This window comes from Clytia hemisphaerica, unplaced genomic scaffold (genome assembly GCF_902728285.1).
Source record: "Clytia hemisphaerica strain Z4C2 unplaced genomic scaffold, Clytia hemisphaerica genome assembly, whole genome shotgun sequence".
NCBI classification, from domain to species: domain Eukaryota; kingdom Metazoa; phylum Cnidaria; class Hydrozoa; order Leptothecata; family Clytiidae; genus Clytia; species Clytia hemisphaerica.
This window is the reverse complement of record NW_027103778.1, coordinates 66,686-86,072: the sequence shown is the minus strand read 5'-3', so window position 1 is coordinate 86,072 and position 19,387 is coordinate 66,686. Positions and strand designations below refer to the sequence as shown.

At 37.4% G+C, this 19,387-nt stretch overlaps 1 protein-coding gene across 2 annotated transcripts in view; it reads right to left on the bottom strand.

Moving 5' to 3' along the window:
• Positions 1-19,387, bottom strand: part of LOC136806169 (tyrosine-protein phosphatase non-receptor type 13-like) — a 35,067-nt gene that overhangs the window by 1,734 nt on the left and 13,946 nt on the right. Inside the window, exons 24-46 of one of the 2 annotated variants that reach the window (XR_010846527.1) lie at positions 18,498-18,653; positions 17,963-18,172; positions 17,472-17,707; positions 16,719-16,868; positions 16,200-16,422; positions 15,550-15,701; positions 15,135-15,249; positions 14,294-14,512; positions 13,575-13,877; positions 12,646-13,187; positions 11,869-12,036; positions 11,018-11,109; positions 10,002-10,836; positions 9,712-9,802; positions 9,108-9,175; positions 8,739-8,783; positions 8,337-8,435; positions 7,961-8,019; positions 3,151-3,331; positions 2,071-2,136; positions 1,657-1,733; positions 1,267-1,339; positions 655-717 (exon numbers count right to left, since the gene is read on the bottom strand). Coding sequence is in view for 1 of the 2 variants with exons in the window: in XM_067062731.1 (XP_066918832.1) it covers positions 655-717; positions 1,267-1,339; positions 1,657-1,733; positions 2,071-2,136; positions 3,256-3,331; positions 7,961-8,019; positions 8,337-8,435; positions 8,739-8,783; positions 9,108-9,175; positions 9,712-9,802; positions 10,002-10,836; positions 11,018-11,109; positions 11,869-12,036; positions 12,646-13,187; positions 13,575-13,877; positions 14,294-14,512; positions 15,135-15,249; positions 15,550-15,701; positions 16,200-16,422; positions 16,719-16,868; positions 17,472-17,707; positions 17,963-18,172; positions 18,498-18,653 (4,118 nt within the window). In the remaining variant the exon portion in view is untranslated. The remainder of the gene's footprint in view (positions 1-654; positions 718-1,266; positions 1,340-1,656; positions 1,734-2,070; positions 2,137-3,150; positions 3,332-7,960; positions 8,020-8,336; positions 8,436-8,738; positions 8,784-9,107; positions 9,176-9,711; positions 9,803-10,001; positions 10,837-11,017; positions 11,110-11,868; positions 12,037-12,645; positions 13,188-13,574; positions 13,878-14,293; positions 14,513-15,134; positions 15,250-15,549; positions 15,702-16,199; positions 16,423-16,718; positions 16,869-17,471; positions 17,708-17,962; positions 18,173-18,497; positions 18,654-19,387) is intronic. The other variant, XM_067062731.1, reaches the window with a different exon arrangement.

Genomic DNA, 19,387 nt, shown 5'->3' with positions numbered 1-19,387 from the left:
AAATTTAATGATCCAATTTTTCACAAAGTCCAAAAAACCCGTTTTTTAGCCGTTTTTTGGCCCAAATTTGCCCAAAAAATTTTTTTTCCGAAAATCGGGCTCCGTCACATTTTGGCCATCACCGTTTTGCACCTTTGTACCAAAAATCAAATGATTCCTATGATTCAATCTCGAGAAAAGCTGGTAACGAACGGACAGACGGACGAACGGACAGAGGTGAATTTATAGGACCTTCACCCCACCGGGGTAGGTCCAAAAAACATATGAATGACAATTCATAAAGTTCTATTCTTATTTTACAAAAAATTGACTTGCGTTGCGATGGGGAGGGTAATCTCATAACAGATCATCATTCTACACATGCGCATATCACGTTCTAAAGGAATATGGCGAATGTGACGATCTGAGCTGGTTATTCATCATAACCATGCTGCTTTTTGCTTGAATCAAAATAACCATCACACTTTGTGCAGCCTTTTGTCTCTAGGTTTTGTCCTGTGCTGTGACTTAGTTAGGTTTAAAATTTCAATTATTTAAATCTTTTAGTTTGCCTTTTTATTTTCCTAAAAAAACGTTAGAAAAGGGTGTTGTGGGCCCAGGCGTTTTGCACGGGTTCTTGATGTTTAATCGTTTTACAGTAATTCAAAATTTTACCTTTGTTTGTATAAGAAGTTGGCGTTGTTCTTTAGCTTGTTGAATCATTTTCGCAATGTCTATCTAAAAATACAAATTGAAATTGGAAACAATTTTACTAAGTGTTTCAGTAATTTTGATGTAACCATCTTATGAGAAGAGACAAGACAAGTGAACCCTCCGAATCATTCGGAATGGGCCCTATCCCTGGATAGATACCTACCCTAGGATAGGGAAATTAACACGCTTACCAGACACCTGCACTCGCGACACGACGGAGTTATTGCAGTTATTACAGATACTCAAACTACACGGGAGGACATACATCTTCGAAGGTGTTGAGCCTATGAGTATTCTTCACCATACCATATGCAATGCCTGACATACTCCCCATACTCTCTTATCAGAGTGATGGTACCCAGTTCCCCTCACAAGGCATGGGTCGACCCGGGCGAAGGTACAATTCACTTGCAAAGTGAATCATAGCACCGAGTGAGAATCGAACCCTGACCTCCCAGACGAGAATCAAGGTTGATAACCACTACACTACTACGCCATAGAACAAGACAGATTCACAAGAAGAGTTTTGTGAAAAATTTCCACTTCACCATGTCAAAAAGTAGTTGTACTGACCTTGGTATCTTGTTCGACAGAGTTCCAGATGGCATCCAAGACAACGTAGATTCCACTCCGCCCTACTCCGACACTAACAGAGGTGAACAATCATAAAAATCCGCTTTATTGATGAAAAGTCAGGAGAAAGGGGAGATTTAAAACTCACAGCTATAACTATGGGACAATATTAACTTTTTCCAGACATTTAGACTGGAGTCGGTCATGATCCGTGTAATACAGTAATATAGGTAATATATGAAAACACCATTATTCTTACGGGATAGTGTTAGTTTGTTCAACATGCCTTTCCTTATCGTATTCTACATATTTTCAATTTAGTCGTTTAGCATAAAAGACTACCAGATATTAAGAAAGTCTCAGACTGAAAATAATAAATTGTTCGGTTACCTGCAATGAACGACAGTGGTTGAAGAACTGCTAAAATTGCGTACAAACTTCATGAAGCCCAGAAATTCTATTGCATCCTGTACATTAAAGAAGACAAAATAATGCAGCTAAAATCATTTTGTTTGAAACCTAACCCTTATTACGAATAACTTTTTTAACTTTTAGTGAGTGTCAGAATTTTGCGAAGTTTGCCAAAATGCTGTCTCGCCAAGTTTTTTCATCATTTTGTAAAAGAACCCCTAAAATTGGTCTAAAATACTATTTTTTGAGCAAACAAAGAACCAATTTACCCAGCCATTCGCCGAAGAAGTTAGTTCCCTTTAGGTAGATCAATGTTAAAATAAAAATGCAGACGATGAAATGATGTAATATAATATGACTAAAAGTGAAAGAAACTGATAGCGAAAACCATACCTTGGGAACGCCAGTTTCAGGCCATTGGGTGAAGCATGCTTGTGTTATGAAGAGCGATTTGTCCATCTGTTGAAAAAAGGAAAACAAGATTCGCAAAAATGCGACTAAATATTTCCTTAAAAATGATGGTCATTATTGACATATATTAGCAAGTAGCTGTCGCTAAGAATACCCCGCAGAGCTTCCTATCGAAATAACCCTAAGTAAGCAAAATTACGCATGTGTAGATTTTAAATTCGTTTTATCGATAAAATTTAAGTTGGAGGAAGAAAGCTTGGTTTCAACTTTACTTTTGAGATGACATGGGATAGACGGTCGCTCACATCTCAAAAAGAGAAGTTATCGCTCACATGTTATCACAGTGAAAACGCCAAAAATTCTGAAATTTATTTGATTCTTAAAAAGTAGACACTTATAATAAAAATAAATATGCTCATCTTTTTCGCCATACTTTGTTTACTTTGTAAGACTTAATTACCGAAAGATATATTGCCTTCAATCAAGAGTTATTGATTTGATTCTTATAAAGTAGATGCTTATAATAAAAATAAATATGCTCATCTTTTTATCCATCCTTTGTTTACTTTTTAATAACTAATCACCGAAAGATATATTGCCTTCAATCAAGAGTTATTGATTTGATTCTTATAAAGTAGATGCTTATAATAAAAATAAATATGCTCATCTTTTTCGACATCCTTTGTTTACTTTGTAAGAACTAATTACCGAACGAAAGGCATATTGCCTTCAATCAAGAGATATTGATTTGATTCTTATAAAGTATACTTTCTTTAGGCGCTAAAACAGGCGTCAGTCAGGGCGTACGGAAGGCGTTTTAACACTGAAAATTATTATTATTATTAAGAAAGCCCGTTTTAACAAATATTTCCCTTTTGGAAAACGGGAAATATTTAATTACGAAAACTTAATTTTGAGATATTTTTTTTCTCGACATAACACTTGTATAGAATATGTTGAACGGTTAAAAAGAAAGCGGCTATTATATATTGATTTTTCCCTTATATAGAATATATTTTCATACCAGTGATTACGATGAAACTCAGAATTAAAACAAATTACCGATAATCGATAAACTGATAATGATAAATCCGTTCAGTCAGTGTGATAGTAAAGGATAAACTCTCAAAAATGAAAACAGTCTTGAACTTTCTTGATGGAAAATACCTTCACATTATGTATTTGAATTTGTCGATAGATGTAACTCCCATTGAATTCTTCGTACAATAATTCCACTGTGAACCTGAAAAACGACCATGTTTGGAAGCATAGAAGATATAGTAAACTCCCTCTAATTTCGAACATCTAATAATATATTTGACGTCAACTAGAGCACACGCATTTTTAACAGCTCAACATTTTTTCAAGAAAATCTCAAAAATTCTCAAAAAACAACATTTTTGACTATTTTAAACGGAAATCTCATTCATATCCATCATAATGAAGAGAATTCTTCGGAGCAGTCGAGCAGTCACACCTTCACCATTGCAATCACCATCATCATTGGAAGAATTGAGTGCAAGCTCACAAGATCTGGAGACTTGTACACCATCACGATGTATCACTGATAAGAAAAAAGATCGACTCAAATGCACCGAGTGCGAGAGAAGTGTTCACTATTCGTGTTCTGAACTTCCTCCATACTACATCCAGCTGATTGTTGGAAAGACAAAAGGAATAAAGTTCATTTGCGTGAACTGCGTGACTATGACCAAGAATATTGGTGCATATGCTTCCCCAAATCAAAAGGTGAAATCTCTCCAGAGAGACGTGGCAAATTGTGAAAACATCATCAAAATCAAAGCCGAGAAAGAAGCAGAGCTGCTGAAGAAGTTCAAAGCAGACAAAATTGCGGCCGATGCCAGGGAACAAGAACTCGCTGACCTCAAAAAGAAACTGGACAACAATCCAGCACTCCACACTTTGGAATACGTTGAACAAAAGATTGAAACCAACATGGAGAAATTCAAGCACAGCATGCAAGAACTTATCAAAACAGAAATGAAGACATTGTCGGAAAAGTCTTACGCTGACGCTACAAAGACCTCTGAGGTATCTGCCAAGCAAACAACTATCAGAGAAGCTATTAGAGATGCATGGCGTGAAGAAGAAGCAGAAGAAAATGACAAAATCAAAAGATCTCGCAACGTCGTCATTCATGGCTTAGCAGAACAAGAACAAGAAGATGACAATTCATGGGCCGAAGATCTTGTTAAAGACACTCACACACGCGCTACTATCAAACGTGTCAGTCGCCTTGGAAAACCATCTCAGGAAAAGAAGCGCCCTTTATTAATCTGTCTATCTAGCGAAAAGGAAAAATTTTCACTTCTCGGAAACCTTCCTTCTCTCAAGGGCATCCAAAAATACAAGACAACGAGTGTAACTGAAGATCTAACACAAGATGAAAGAAAGAACGTAAGGGAACTATCGTTTAAAGCTAAATCTAGAAATGAGAATGATAACTCTGATATCTATAAATGGAGAGTTCGAGGGGACTCAAAAAACGGATTCGACATCATCAAGGTCAAAATCAGATCTCAAACAAAGAAGACAGACACGAAGAATGTAGTATTCGCCAAGAATCTTACTCAAACGAAAACAATCGGAGAACAATAATTCAAGAAAACCATAACGTAAATCAAGTAGATGATGTTGAAATAAAGATCAACGAAATCAGGATCTTTTATTGCAACGCCGACACGCTAACACCCGAGAAGAAGCGACAACTTGTGCTTGATGTAGAAAAACATCATCCCCACATCATTGCGATATGTGAGGTGAAACCAAAGCACGGTGGACTGCGAGAGCTACACGAACACGAGCTTAAACATTATAAATGTGTCAGTCATACGAACATGACCACTGGCATCGGTCGCGGGATAATTATTCTTGCTCATTCATCGATCAAACATTTGGTCACCGATGTCAACCAATCAATGAACCAAGTCAATTTCAATGAAGCATCCACAATCGAAATTCGTCTATCCGGAAACGATCTCCTGGTCTTCTCCTGTATCTATCGCTCCCCTACGAACAAAGACACGTCAGCTGAAAATAACAACAAGTTGAATCATCTAATCAAAGATATCGCATCAAACAACAAATACTCTCATAAATGCTTTGTCGGGGACTTTAACTTCCCAACAATCAATTGGAAAAATTGGACGACGCCACATCTCGAGGAAAGCAAAGAAGAAAAATTTCTTGAAGCCCTTCGCGACTCCTTTCTCCACCAAAGTGTAGACGAACCAACCAGATGCCGTGGGACTGACGACCCATCTTTAGTCGATCTCATTTTAACAGGTGAAGCTAACCAAGCTCTATGTCTAGAGTATCTCAGTCCTTTGTGTTTAAGCGATCATAGTTGCTTGACCTTCAGTATCAAATGTGATGCTGTATTGAAACCTAAATCAGAAAGATACAAGTACGAGGACGCAGACTTTGAAGCAATGAAACAAGATCTCAACTCTGATGATTGGTACAAGCAATTTCCCGAGATGGCTAATTCTAAGTCAACCGAGGAGCTTTGGCAGCTTTTCCGAAAGAAGATTTTGGATATACGAAACCGTTTTGTACCCATAAAGATCATCGGTGGTCAAAACTGGAAGAAGAAAGGTAAAATACCTATTGGAGTTCAACTTCGGAAAGAAATAGCAGAGAAGAGACGCCTCCATCGGAAATGGATGAAATCACCGCCCGAAGAAAAAGAATACAATCGAGCAAAATACACCCCTGTAAGAAACAGAGTGAACAAATTGATGAGACAAGCTCACAGGAACTACGAACAAAGAATTTGTGATAACGCAAAGACCAAACCGAAGATCTTCTGGTCACATGTGCGTAACAAGATGAAATCTTCTAGTACAGTTTCATCACTACTTGAATCACCAAATGTCAAAACATCGTTAAAGCATGAAGATCACGAAAAAGCCAATATACTTCAACGACAGTTCTGCAGTGTATTCACAAAAGAAGCAGTAGGTGAGCTTCCTGCATTTGAAAAGAGAACTGATTCATCCATCGGAGATATTCATATCTCTGAGGAGATGGTACAGAATCAATTGAAAGAGCTCAACCATAATAAGTCATTTGGTCCAGACGAAATACACCCTAGGATACTAGCGGAATTATCTGACTATCTGTCTCTACCCTTAGCTGTAATCATGAACAAATCTTTAGTTGAAGGCTCATTACCACGAGATTGGAAGGTGGCACATGTCACACCTATCTACAAAAACAAGGGACCTCAGAATTTGGCAGTCAATTATCGACCTGTTAGTTTGACATCGGTAGTGTGCAAATTAATGGAATCAATACTGAGGAAACACATCATGAAGCACCTTTCCGATCATAATCTTTTATCGAACAAACAATATGGCTTCATTAACAACCGTTCAACCGTGACACAGCTTTTGTACTATCTGGATATATGTTATGAGAGCATCTCGAAAGGAAACGTTGTTGATAGTATCTACTTCGATTTTGCTAAGGCTTTCGACACTGTACCCCACCGTCGACTATGCAAGAAACTATCAGCATATGGCATCAACGGTTCAATCTTAAAATGGATAACGTCATTTCTAACAGGTCGAACACAATCAGTAAAAGTGAACCAGTCCTTCTCGACTACAGACCCTGTAGTGAGTGGTATTCCACAGGGTAGTGTACTGGGACCAATACTGTTCGTGCTATACATCAATGATCTTCCTGAAAAGGTCATCTCATTGATCCTACTGTTTGCTGATGATACCAAAATCTTCAAAGAAGTCAACTGCATCGAAGACTCTGTTTCCCTTCAGAATGATATAGACACACTCGTAGAATGGTCGAAAGACTGGCTATTACAATTCCATCCTGAAAAGTGTCACGTTCTGACGCTAGGAAAGTTTGGAAACATCAAACATGCTCATCCATATTCCCTAGATGGACGCCAATTGGAACACGTCTTTGAAGAAAAAGATCTTGGAATCCTCATTGACTCAGAACTTACATTTGAAGATCACATTGCAAAGCAAGTCAAAAAAGCAAACGCGATACTTGGCATAATCAATCGAGGATTTGTAAACATGAGTACAAGTACCTTTAAAACATTGTATTGTACGTTTGTTCGCCCGCATCTGGAGTACGCTCAGTCAGTATGGTCTCCGTTTCTACGTAAACACGTAAATCTGATTGAAGGAGTACAAAGACGGGCAACAAAACTTGTTCAAAAATGTCGTAATATGTCTTATGAAGAACGATTGCGTGAATTAGATCTTCCTACGCTCGAGTTTAGAAGACACTTTTGTGACATGGTCCAAGTTTACAAGCACATCAACTATTACGAAAAAGATACCATCCCAAACAAGATAGCCCGTCGAACGCGACCAAACAGAAGGCACAACTTTGAGATGATTCCAAACTTTGGAAGCGATGGACTCCGTGGTGTACAAACGAATTCCTTCTTTTATCGAACTATACCAACCTGGAATAAATTGCCAAAAGATGTCGCTGAAGCAAAGACAGTCAAAGTCTTCAAAGAAAGACTCAACACTGCATGGAGTAAACACCCGAAAAGATTCAACACAAGACAATTGTAAAATACGTTGTATATTCACGATCAGTTCCAGAGGCCCTCGTGCGCCTAGAACTTTGTTACATTATAATAATAACTTGAAATTTGACGAAAATTGATCCACTTTTTAGAAACTATATGGCTCTTAAACGAATACAACGTTGTACTATTTGATACGCTCCATTATTCGATAAATTTAAGTTATCATCAACAAGAAATTCTCCTAATCGAAGATCTACTATTTGATGAAAATCCAATTGGATTTCCCTTGAAAATCGAATAAAAGAGCGTCAACTGTAAGATTCTTTTTCTTACTTATCCATCAATTTCATGGGTGTCTTCTTCACGGAGGGCCAGTATTTGTGACATTTGATCTACAATTATTGAACAGGAGGTATACATAATAAACATTATCATATTGTTCACTGTAGTTAAATCAAATAGAAAAAATTGATGTCATATGAATGAGTATGAACCTCTTAGCGTTAAAGGTTTCCACAGCAATTCCTGCACTCAAACAATTAATGGTATTCATGACAATATTTTACACGAAAACACCCAAAATAGCCGGGTTATTTGCCACTAGTTAATTGTTTAAGTTCAAAATTAGTTATTAGCAAACACCCAGTCCTTTTTGGGTGATTTCATGTAAAACATTACGTGAATATCTAGAACATCTTGAAATGATTACCTTTGAATTTTCTTCTTCTCTAGTCAGCATAACAATGACTTCTACCTTCTTTTCCCAAACACATCTCCAGAAATCGCAAACTGTTAATTCAAGTGGTGCCTAAAGTGTGTAAATAAAATATCATTGGGCTAGAAAATTCTAACATGTTTGTGCTCTTCATGCAACCTGCAGATTTGCAGAGATCTATGAATCAGACTACGACTAAAGATATACAATAAATCATTTTTAATTGGAAATTGAGATTTCATTTCATCCACGCCTTTAAAAATATCGACGATCTACTCGCAATCAATGCTTTTTGATGTCTCTCAATATCGACAGTGACATATAAGTGTGATTTTATCATAGATGAGAGTGAATGTTAATTGAAAAAAGGGGCGGTCTGTTTGTTTGCTAATATACCTGTGTAATGATGTATTGTGAGGGTTTGCTCCCATCGAGTGGTAACTGAAAGAAATACGTTATTTTATTTAAACTGCTGCAGTTAGGAAAAGTTCACATTACATATGGAAAGATGGCTTCTTAATTTGAATCCCCACCTCACATTTTCTGTTAAGTTCAAAGATAGCAAACCGCCTGGTCACGTGGAAAATTGATCGGAACACTGTCTAATATGGAAAATGAACTCTTTAAACCAGTGGTCAAAGTAAAAAATTTTCATCTAACACGGTATAAATGGATTGTACAGAGCAGAGCAGACAGACTTCTTTGTAATGTAATTTTAATACTAATAAGATTCGATTTAAAGGGTGGTTTTGAGAAATAACCGACCTTGACATGGGAGGCATTGATGTAGTCAGATTCTTCGCCACCAGCCAATTGCACTCGATTCTTGTCGTCTGAAAAAAAGCAAAGGAACAAAACTGTACAAGGCGAATGTGGACAAAGGCTGTTGGATTTGGATTGAAGGATCATTAATTAAGATAACGTAAATGGAAATGACACTTAGAGGAAAAAGTTGACTCAAATATCGTAAAGTAAAGTGTTTCTGTTTTCAGAATAACTTAAATTGAAGGGATATAGAATACCTCTATTCATGATATGCACCATTGCGATGACTTCACGAAATTATGCAACCTTTCAGGTTTTTTCTCTTCAACCCAATACGCCCCTTTTTCTATTGTTTAAGTGACATTTTCGGTGGAAAATTTTATCAAAAGTTCTCAGAAGACTCTCCAGTGGTGCATATCATGAATATAGTCCTTAAAGCGCAAGGAGACTGGGTTAGAGTTTACCAGGTAGAATCGATGTCAAATGTCTGAAGTCATTGCAGTGGTTTTCTCTTGAAATATATGGTTTTGGCATCGAACCTACCTGACAAAATCTCCTTACACTAAGGGTTGATAGCTATAGACAACAGAATGAAATAACTTACATGGCAGAATGGTTTTGACGCGATTCTTTGATCGATTCGAAGCACGATTTCCAACATCACACGTATCAAGACATTTGATTTGCCGTAATGCCTGTAAAGGTGAAGTAATTCATATAATACTCAAAGAAGGACAAGGGGAGAGTAGTATGAAACTAACGAAAAACTGAAAATGTTATTTCCAAACAGTGCTACAAAAAATTTTCCTGACTACATTTGAAAACAAGGTCTTCAGAAATATCACTTCTATCTAAATGCAAAAAATCTTAAATGAATGTCTTTGGGAGGCTTACCATGAATTCAGCATTGATATTATTAACAGCCATTTTTTTATCCAGTGATAACAAGACAGTATTAACAACTCCAGGTGTGTAGAATTTGAAGTCTTTTCTTTGTATGAAGCTATCAAAAGATTTGTCTAAAATGACACGAGGTGGAGGTGGTCGATTATGATCTTCAGTACTGTTGCGACGGGATTGTCCACCACCACTATCGCTGGAGTGTAAGGAGTTGGATCGTGATCTGATTGGTCGAGGGATACCACTGGCACTACGGGTCGAACTTCTGATGGAGGAAGTACCCGATAAAGGACGGATTGAAGAGGTAGGGTTCTTAGGTGGCAGCTGATGTAAATATTTGTCTTCATTGTATATTCCGTATTCGTCAAAACCTTCCAACTGTGAATGTTCATTATGTGTTGATTCTGAATCAGAGTCACCAACATATGGTGCAGCAGCTACTGGTGGACTGGTCATTTGCAAAAGACGTTCATGGCCCTCGACAAGGACCTTCGGTGCAGCCGGTATTGGAGCCGCAGGTAGTTCTTCTTCGAGACTGTTGTCACCATCAGAGGCGAGTAACGAATCAGCGAATGATAGCCCATCGTTTGAGTTGAAAGTTACTTCTTCAGAAACACCGATCTTGTCCGAGAGCTCAAAAGGAGTCGATGAAGAGGCTGGAATATTTGAATTTAGAATATTTAGTGGAACCACTTCTTGTTGGTCGTTTTGTAAAATGAATTGCTTTGGTTGTTCTTTCTTCGGTGACACGGATGGCGTTCGTGGCAAAGTGAGGTTGGAGTTGTCATCTGAAGTGTACCGTTTATGTGATGGGGTTAAGTCAGGTGGTCTTAATAAAAGAAGAGGGAATAAAATATTTGATATTTTGAACGTGATTGAGGTTGAAGCGTTGAGTTGAGTTTGTAACTGATAACATCATTTTCGATTGCAGAAGATCAATCTGTCAAGAAATGCAAGCAGTAAACTTTTCGTCCAATTTATACTGGTACTAAAAAAATGCGGGCACAAACCTGAAGAACTCCATGGAGACAGTACCAGAGAGTTGTCGGAAAATATTAATGATTTCTTTTTGTGTTAAGTCTTCCACGTTTGCACCATTCACCTGGTGATAAGCAAGTAAAAATTGTGGAATGTTAAAAAGACATAACATAACATGCACAATAAGGGAAAAAAGGTACTTTAAAAAGTGACATAATAATGATGTGTAGCAATCACATTTGCGAAATGTCATATCGAGTTTTCGTTCAATTATTTTTCACAACTTATTCTCTTCATAACAAATTAATTAAACTATCAGGAAAACTTGTAACAGAAAATAGGAGAACCTTTAAAAAGAATCAACGACGAAAGAATAATTAAGAGGACCTTCTACATTAATAAGAGGTCATTCACTAGGACACTTGACCACAAATTTCAAGGGGGATGTTTTTGCCTATTCGGGGGAGGGGGTTCAGGGGGTACCCGATTCCGCAATTCCGCCAATTTTTTCTTCAATTTCCGTCAAACCGTCCAAAAATGAACCGAAATTCCTTTGAGATTCAAGATTTTTGTCAAAAATTCCGCCAATTTTGAATATTTTTTGCCAATTCCGAAATTCCGCAAAACTTTTTGCTAAATTTCGTTTTCCGCACTAGAATTGTCTAATTTTCCGTCTCCGTCGGAGAACCCAGTTTCCGTAATTCCGTCTAAATTTTCGCATGATTTCCCCACTCCGTCCGAAAAAAGGGCCGATTCCGCTCCTCCGCAAACCATAACCCCCCCTATTCGAAAGAGCAATGCATTCTGAGCCTATTTTGAGTGTGGGTACGCAAATTAGTCAAGCATACAAGCAAGTTTTAAAAACAATATAGGCTCAACTCACTGTAATGATACGGTCACCAGGTTTCAGTAGGCCATTGAGATCGGCCACGCTGCCAGGTACCAAACGTTTGATGTAAACAAAAGAATCATCATCGATTGCCTCATCGGTGGCCAGGGTGATGCCAAGACCTTTGGAGCCTTTCTCAAGTTGAATTGAGATGATCTCACCCTGAAAATGGGAACAAAGTGGCATGTAATTTAATGAAAAAGAAGACAATTGAGAAACTATAGGTGGTATTAGCGAGTTTATGTATTCGAGATAAATCGAGGGGGGGGCGGTATAAAGCAAAGTTGACATGCCTCCAAAATCACCGTCTACTTTGCTCGACGACGGTAAAAACACCAAAATAACGTCGTCTGTTTAGGTGAGCAAAGGCGAAATAGAGCCGTACATCAACTATCGACTTTGTTTTGTATCGACTTCACTTACCGTCGCCCTCGATGTCCTCTGATACATAAACTCGGTATTATTCTAAAACACAGACCTCTACAAAACCGCTAGTGGTATAGGGAGCACAAATCTGTTAGTGGATGTCAGAAGCATAAGATATCGTATACCGTATTAATGAAAAATTGCATGCTGGTTCACAAAAGCTTATTATGATAAGACCATACAATGCAAGTGTAAATGCGTTTTAATCATTCGCAATAAATCGATTAGTTTTTAGCAATATCAATACTGAAGAATGTAAATAAAATGATCCATGGTGTTTGAGCAGTTGGAGTCTTTATGCTGTAATCGGCTCTAATATAAAATAATTCCCCTTCGGGTACTCACCGTTGAAGATGTTTTAGAGGGTGAAGAATATTGTCTATGAAGTGCTGGTGGCTGTTGGTGACTGTTTGCGTTCAGATTCTTTAGTGCACCAGGAGAGCTTGGTGGATATAGAGCTGGCGATGGTTGTCTTCGAGGAGATGCCATGAATTGTGTTTCTTGTTGTGGAATAATTGTGGAGGTCATTGGTGATTCCTCAATTTGTTGTGCCCTGGGTTGTTGTTCTTTCTGTTTGGTGTCCTTTGAATCGATTGAAAACTGTTCAATTTTCTCTGTTCTGGTGGCTGGCACTTTTGGTTTTGTGGATTCTGGTTCTTCCCCTTTTTCATCTCCAGGTGTTGTAATGAACTTAGATTCTTGTACTTGCTTTTCATCATTTGTCTTAAAATCTTGTTGTTTCGCTTTCATCTCTATGGTAACTTCTTCTACAGGATTTTGTTTTTGCACTGGACGTCTCCTCGGTTTACCGATGATAGAATGTGTCGATTCTTCCATATCATCCTGAATGTTCAAACTATCCATTGTATAAGTGTCTCCTCCATAATCTGAAGTTTAGAATTAAATATTAGGCGATATGTAAGGTTACATAGCGAAATAGTTTCTTTGCAAAGTGATAGCATGAAAAGTTGTGCGTTAGTAAGTGAAATTATAATTTATTACCTTAACTGTATCCATTTTGGCGTGGATTTAATTTGGCGATGGATCAAATTCGTAACATTTGGCAGGGGTTTATTTTGGCGAATTAGAAATTTTGAGACATTGAAATGGTTGAACATTACTACAAAATATGCTAAAAAGTTGGGATTTTTCACATAATATTCTTTTTGTTAAATTTCTCCAAATTTAATCCCCGCCAAAATAAATCCACTTGAGGTATTAGATGAATAAATAAAGTGCTATTTTTAGTTAGAAAACGAATTTTTGGTTCTTACTTTGTCCATAAGGAGAATCTCTCTCGTCATCTTCTGCATTACTATCCTCAAGATCACTCCAATCAAATTTCGATACTGCTTTGACTTCTTTACAGTTGAAATCTCTTTCCACAACTTCTTCTTCTTCCGACTCGCCTTGCGCTTCTGTGTTTTCATCTTCTCCATTGCTCCATTTGCTTTTCTCCGTGTAATCCACTGATGATGATATTTTGGAGGATTCAACACCTATGGATATCTCATTCTGTTTATCTGTTGAATCCCCTTGTACGTTCTTCTCGGAATTCTTACTGATCTTAGAATGATCTGAAATTCAAAAAAAAAATTAAATCGATAAATCTCTACTTATTGCTATGTTATATTATACGGAAAGAGTCACCAAGAGTCACTTGCAAGGCTTTTTCAACCCATTTAAGAAAAAAGTACCGAATGAAGAGTCTATCTTCTATGGAAGTAGCTTTACTAGTTTGAGGGGGGGGACTTTTTCTGAGAGCAAGCTTTATATAAGGCCTTAGAACACATCCAAGATTAGGGAAGTTCAACATTCCTTAAAATTCCAAAAAAATTAAGATTTTATGTATATGCGAAAAATGCTTTAGGAGGCAAATGTTTGTCCTTCATTCAAGATTTGACGAGTTTTTTTGTGTTTTTTTTTTACGCAAACATGTTGATTTGGAAAACCAGAAGTAACGTAATATCTAGAAAACTGAAAATATCTTTACCTTTACTAAAAGAGACAGCGTCATCATCATCGTCGTCTTCGGGAAAGTTTTCGTCGCCGACATCTTCATCCGAGAAACCACCCTCAATATCGTCCAACTGACTGTGCGCGATTATTGATGACAAGGGAATATCGATGGAGGTCTCGTCAACATCGTGAAGTGATTGTAATAATTCTTTTGCTAAACGATGTCCCTCACGAGAAGCAGAACGTCCTGATACTGTTAGTGGAAGAAATTTGAATGAATCAAAGAAACTTAACAGCGGAATGTCCATAAACAAATGTGCCTCATAAACAAATCTCTAATTTTCCATAATTCGAACAAATTTCTATTCCCCGTGCGTGACCGAGTCATCGAGACTCCACTGTATAAGGCGAGCACTATGATTCATGATCTCATTTTTTTATAGTTCAGCTAAATTGATGATCTCTCAGGATCTCTTCAGCTTACAAAATGTTGCAAAAGACTCTCTGTAACTACAATTTAAGTATTGAAAAAGATACATTATAAAGATCATAGGTTTACCCAAGGTCCCGCAAGTTGCTAAGTGAATGAATAATATAAAGATTGTGAATAATATCTTAGGTTCGAGTTTAACCTCGACCATGAAACTGTTTATATAGCCTAAGAGAATCCAATCCTCTTCGAGCAAACTCCATCTACATTGTTGGATAGGTATACAAAAATAAGAAGTAAGTACAAAGAGAAGGAAAATGGATTTTACACAGTTAACTTGACACATATTTTTGGTGAATTATGAAGCATTTTGATACAGAACAGCCTCTAAAATAAACTTCACCGAGACAGAAATGACGGAAGGACATTAAACACTAATTCTTACTTTGTAATAGTTTTGAATCTTTCAACAATTTCTCCGGAGATACAGGTCTTGACGTTTCGAAGAGTTCTGAAGGTATTTCATCACGTTGTGGTCTCTTGGCTATGATCGTCACCATCTGATGGCGCAAGGAGATGAGCATTAACTATTTCTTTATTTAACACAGTTAATTTATAATTATGAAAAACAGTGCTATTGGAAAACTAAAATCATGTTTCCCGATCTTAAAAGTAAGTAAAAAGGGGTAACTATTTACACGCCCCTCTAAATGCTTCGCCAAGCAAGAAGAGGGAAAAACTTGATGGCAACATCTGGATGGCCAGGGATGGTGTTCATGAGAAACTGGTTATAAAATACGGCCCGAATGCAAATTGATGGAGGCTCTACTAACAACAACAGACAAACAAACGTTTCAAACCTTTGGTGAGGTTCTAATGACAGCAATTGCTTCTTGATAAGTCAACCCTTCCATTACTTGATCATTGATGGCAAGAATGACGTCACCAACCAGAAAACGACCACATTCGTGCAATGCATACCCAGGGAAAAGCTTACGAATCATAATTTTCTCTGTAAACGTAAGATGATAAATAACGCTCACGCTTAAAGCATTTGAGGCTAGCATTACGAACTCAGGAAAAAGGCCTAACAGTGTAGATTTAGTTTAGAGTGGCTGCTAATCGTACATTGATCTACATAGTGTCCTAGTAGGTTGGTTCCTCTCCCTTGAAAATTGAAAAAAAATCCCTCTGCCCCCCCCCTTTTAGTTCCCCTCCCTAAGGTTTTTAAAATAATCCCCCCCCCTTGAATTTTTTTCTTTCAATTTTTAGCTCATAACATAATACTGACTGCTTCTATTCATGTTATCTCGTCCCTATATACAAAGAAAAAAACCCTTTTCCCATTTTCTGAAAAAAAAAACACTATGGGTCTAGCAACCGATATAGAGATTCCATTGTTCATTAGAGTTTTAACGTAGGCAGTCGTCAACCCGCCAATGTAATATCAGATGACAAACAACTTTTTTTCTAAAAAGTTGACGTTATTTGGTGATTAAAATTCACTTACCACCGTAGCAGATATCTGAATCCTTGCCACCTGCCAGACTCAAACCAAGTCCGTTTTCACGTTTCTCCACGTTCACTTCGAAAACTTTTTCATCTTTACGTAATCTCTCGATTTCTTCATTTACGGGCTGTTCCGGTTCTTTTTGAGGCTCGTCCGGTAGTTCAATGCCCCGGTCAAAAGTGATTACGGACTTGTTAGGTGCCTCTTTTAGAAGGGTTACAGCCTAAAGAGATAGGGACATAAGAAAAGTCTTGATTTGCGATTAGGTTATAAATATTAAGGTTTATAAATTCAAACTTTCAGAATTGGCTAAATTATATTTTGTGCCATCGTTAATCAAATTTCTTTCACTCTTCCAAAAATTGAAACGAAAATATGAAAAGAATTTCGTTAAAAAAATATAAATCCGTAGATTCAAAATAGGATTCAAAACATTAAAAAAAACACCGTTTAAAGCCAGTTGACACACAGAAAAATGTATAGCAAGATGGAGGATGAAAGTTTGTATTAGATGCATACCTCTTGGTGTTTGATATTCTCCAGGGACGTTCCATTGACAGCCAACAAACGGTCACCATCTCGAATTCGCTTCGTTCGCGCGGCTGCACCGTTCGGGTACACCTGTTTGACATAAATGCTACCAAGTGGCAGGTTACTTTCTTTACCACCCTTAAAGTAGAATAAGGAAAAGTGTATATAAACTAACATTCTAACTAACATTCTACTAATAAATAAATATAAAGTTAAATGGATAATGTCAATACAGATCACTGCGTATACATTGTATTAGAAAATGTTACTAAGTACATGAAATGCTAAATAAGCTTAATGAAAAGTTTAATTTCTAGTTGGAATGTTCTTACTAACATGACCAGACTTAAAATTGAGTCACTTGAAGTTACAACTCATATCCGAATTACGGATTTTGCAAAAGGCTGTACCAGGAAATTTTGGCTTTCTAATTGATGAACTGCATTATTTAATTTTAGAAGAAAGACTATCTTTTCTCAAAAAGAACAAAACGTAACGCGCACTTTTTTATTTTCAGTATTCAATTCAATCATTTTTGAAAGTTCAGTATGTTTTTCATAGCGTTTCAGACCTCGATTCTAAAACTGTCAATTAAAAATTGCAAACATTGTTTTACAATATTTTACTCCATCGCCCAAGATTTCCAATACACGACAGGACCCATTGACAAATTCACCCTAGCAAGAGTAAAGAGAGTGGTTGAAGCGTGTAGGGGTTAAAGAATTTGACATTTAATGGTACCTGGACACTAAATCCAAACGATCCATTTATCTTTTCAATCTCAACTTCAACTTCGTCTAGTGTTTGATCCAACGTTCGATTAACAAGCGATCGCTCGTCGTCCTCTTCGTGAGCACATGAAGAAGAGGGTTCATCTGCATCTAGTCTATCAAGAGCTTGGAACGCTCCAAAACGTTTGAGGTTGGATGACGGCTTCTCCTCGTCTAAGTCCGACTCAGTCATGAACGAGAAATCGTCTAGAGAAATCATAAATAATTCAAATGAATAAATAAGATTGTCGGAGAATGAATACAGAGGCACTTCTTTATTTGTATCCTTGACAGGATTGAAACATTTTGAAAGTTGTAAAAATCGTAGATAGAAAATAAACTAATACACCTTCAGATCTTCAAATCTATTTGTAACCTCAACTGTCGCAAAAGCATATTGAGCAAAGGATTCTTAAAAAGTAAGCCCGAGTTATGATTATGAATTTAAGAAAATTTCCTCACCGTCTCCTTGACTTATTTCCACATCATTAACCACAACATTCGCACGGGGCGTGATCTCTTCTCCTTGGGGTGGGCTATGCTGGGCGGAAGAGTGAGCAGGAAAGGTAGAGTTGACGTGGGATCTGTCTTCGTTTTTGTCACTTGTGGATTGTTTCAGACTTTGAGACTTGGTCGAGGCTGTTGTAGAGTCTCTCTTGCCATCCTCTACATCTAAGATGGATGGATTAATGGTAATACGTTAATTGTTACTTTTCTGGAATACTTACATCTTACTTTACTCTGCCTCTTGTGTATGTATAATAGATACACGAGCTGTGAATTATGATTGAGAGCTTTTATAAACGATTTCCCTTGGTCTCGTATAGAAAAGCTTATATATCAAAGCCAATATGACAGCATTAGAATGGGAGGGGGTCTGAAATCTATGTAAAATGAATGTTAAGATTGACTTTAACCGTCGCCTAAATCGACGAAAGAATCAGTTTCAACAACGTCAAAAATCTTAAAAGCTCTAAAGCTTCATTCCATTACTCACCTTGGATTCTTTCTTGGATAGCATCCATGGCTAGATCATGCGCAATGTCATCCATAGTTCGTTCAAGCTGCGCAGGATCGTCATATTCCGATGACGGTTGTTGGTAAGAGGTCTGTTGTACTTCAAGTTGGTCGTCTCTGCTACCTGTTACCGGTACTACAACAAGAGCGTAACAAGTAGTGGTCAAAGCATAGTTTTTCGTCTGAGAGGGAAAATGGAATCAACAGTGAAGTTTAGCCCAATTTTTCAATATTTTGCTGAATTTTGCTTTTGAAAAGCCTCTTTTTATACTTCGCAGAGATGGAAATTCGTCTGAATGAGAACGTTATTTAGAAATTTATTATCATACGGAAACATTGTAAGCAGTACTACATCATGACTCTAGAGAAACACGTGCTCATTTTACGATGATATATATTACCGAGTTTATGTATCGGAGGATATCGAGGGCGACGGTAAGTGAGATGATACAAAACAAAATCAATAGTTGATGTACGGCTCTATATCGCCTTTGCTCACCTAAACAGACGACGGTATTTTGTTTTTTTTATCGTTGTCGAGCAAAGTGGACGGTGACTTTGCTTTATACCGTCCCCCTCGATTTATTTCGAATACATAAACTCGCTATTGTTTCTCCAGAAAGGGGGTCATACATTTTGTTTGAAAAAATCGGTCGATGACTTAAGAATCTGCTAGGGTTGAACTGCCGAAAACCCAAAAATCAGAGGCTGGAGTGTTTTTCCGGGCGGAGGATGTGACTGATTATCAACTATAAACTTAATGAATATCAACAGTGACATATGTTTTTGTTTTATTTTGGCCTAGATATCACAGATTTTCATTTTCCCAAAGAGAAGAAAAGACAATGCACCCTCATATCCCAGCCAAGC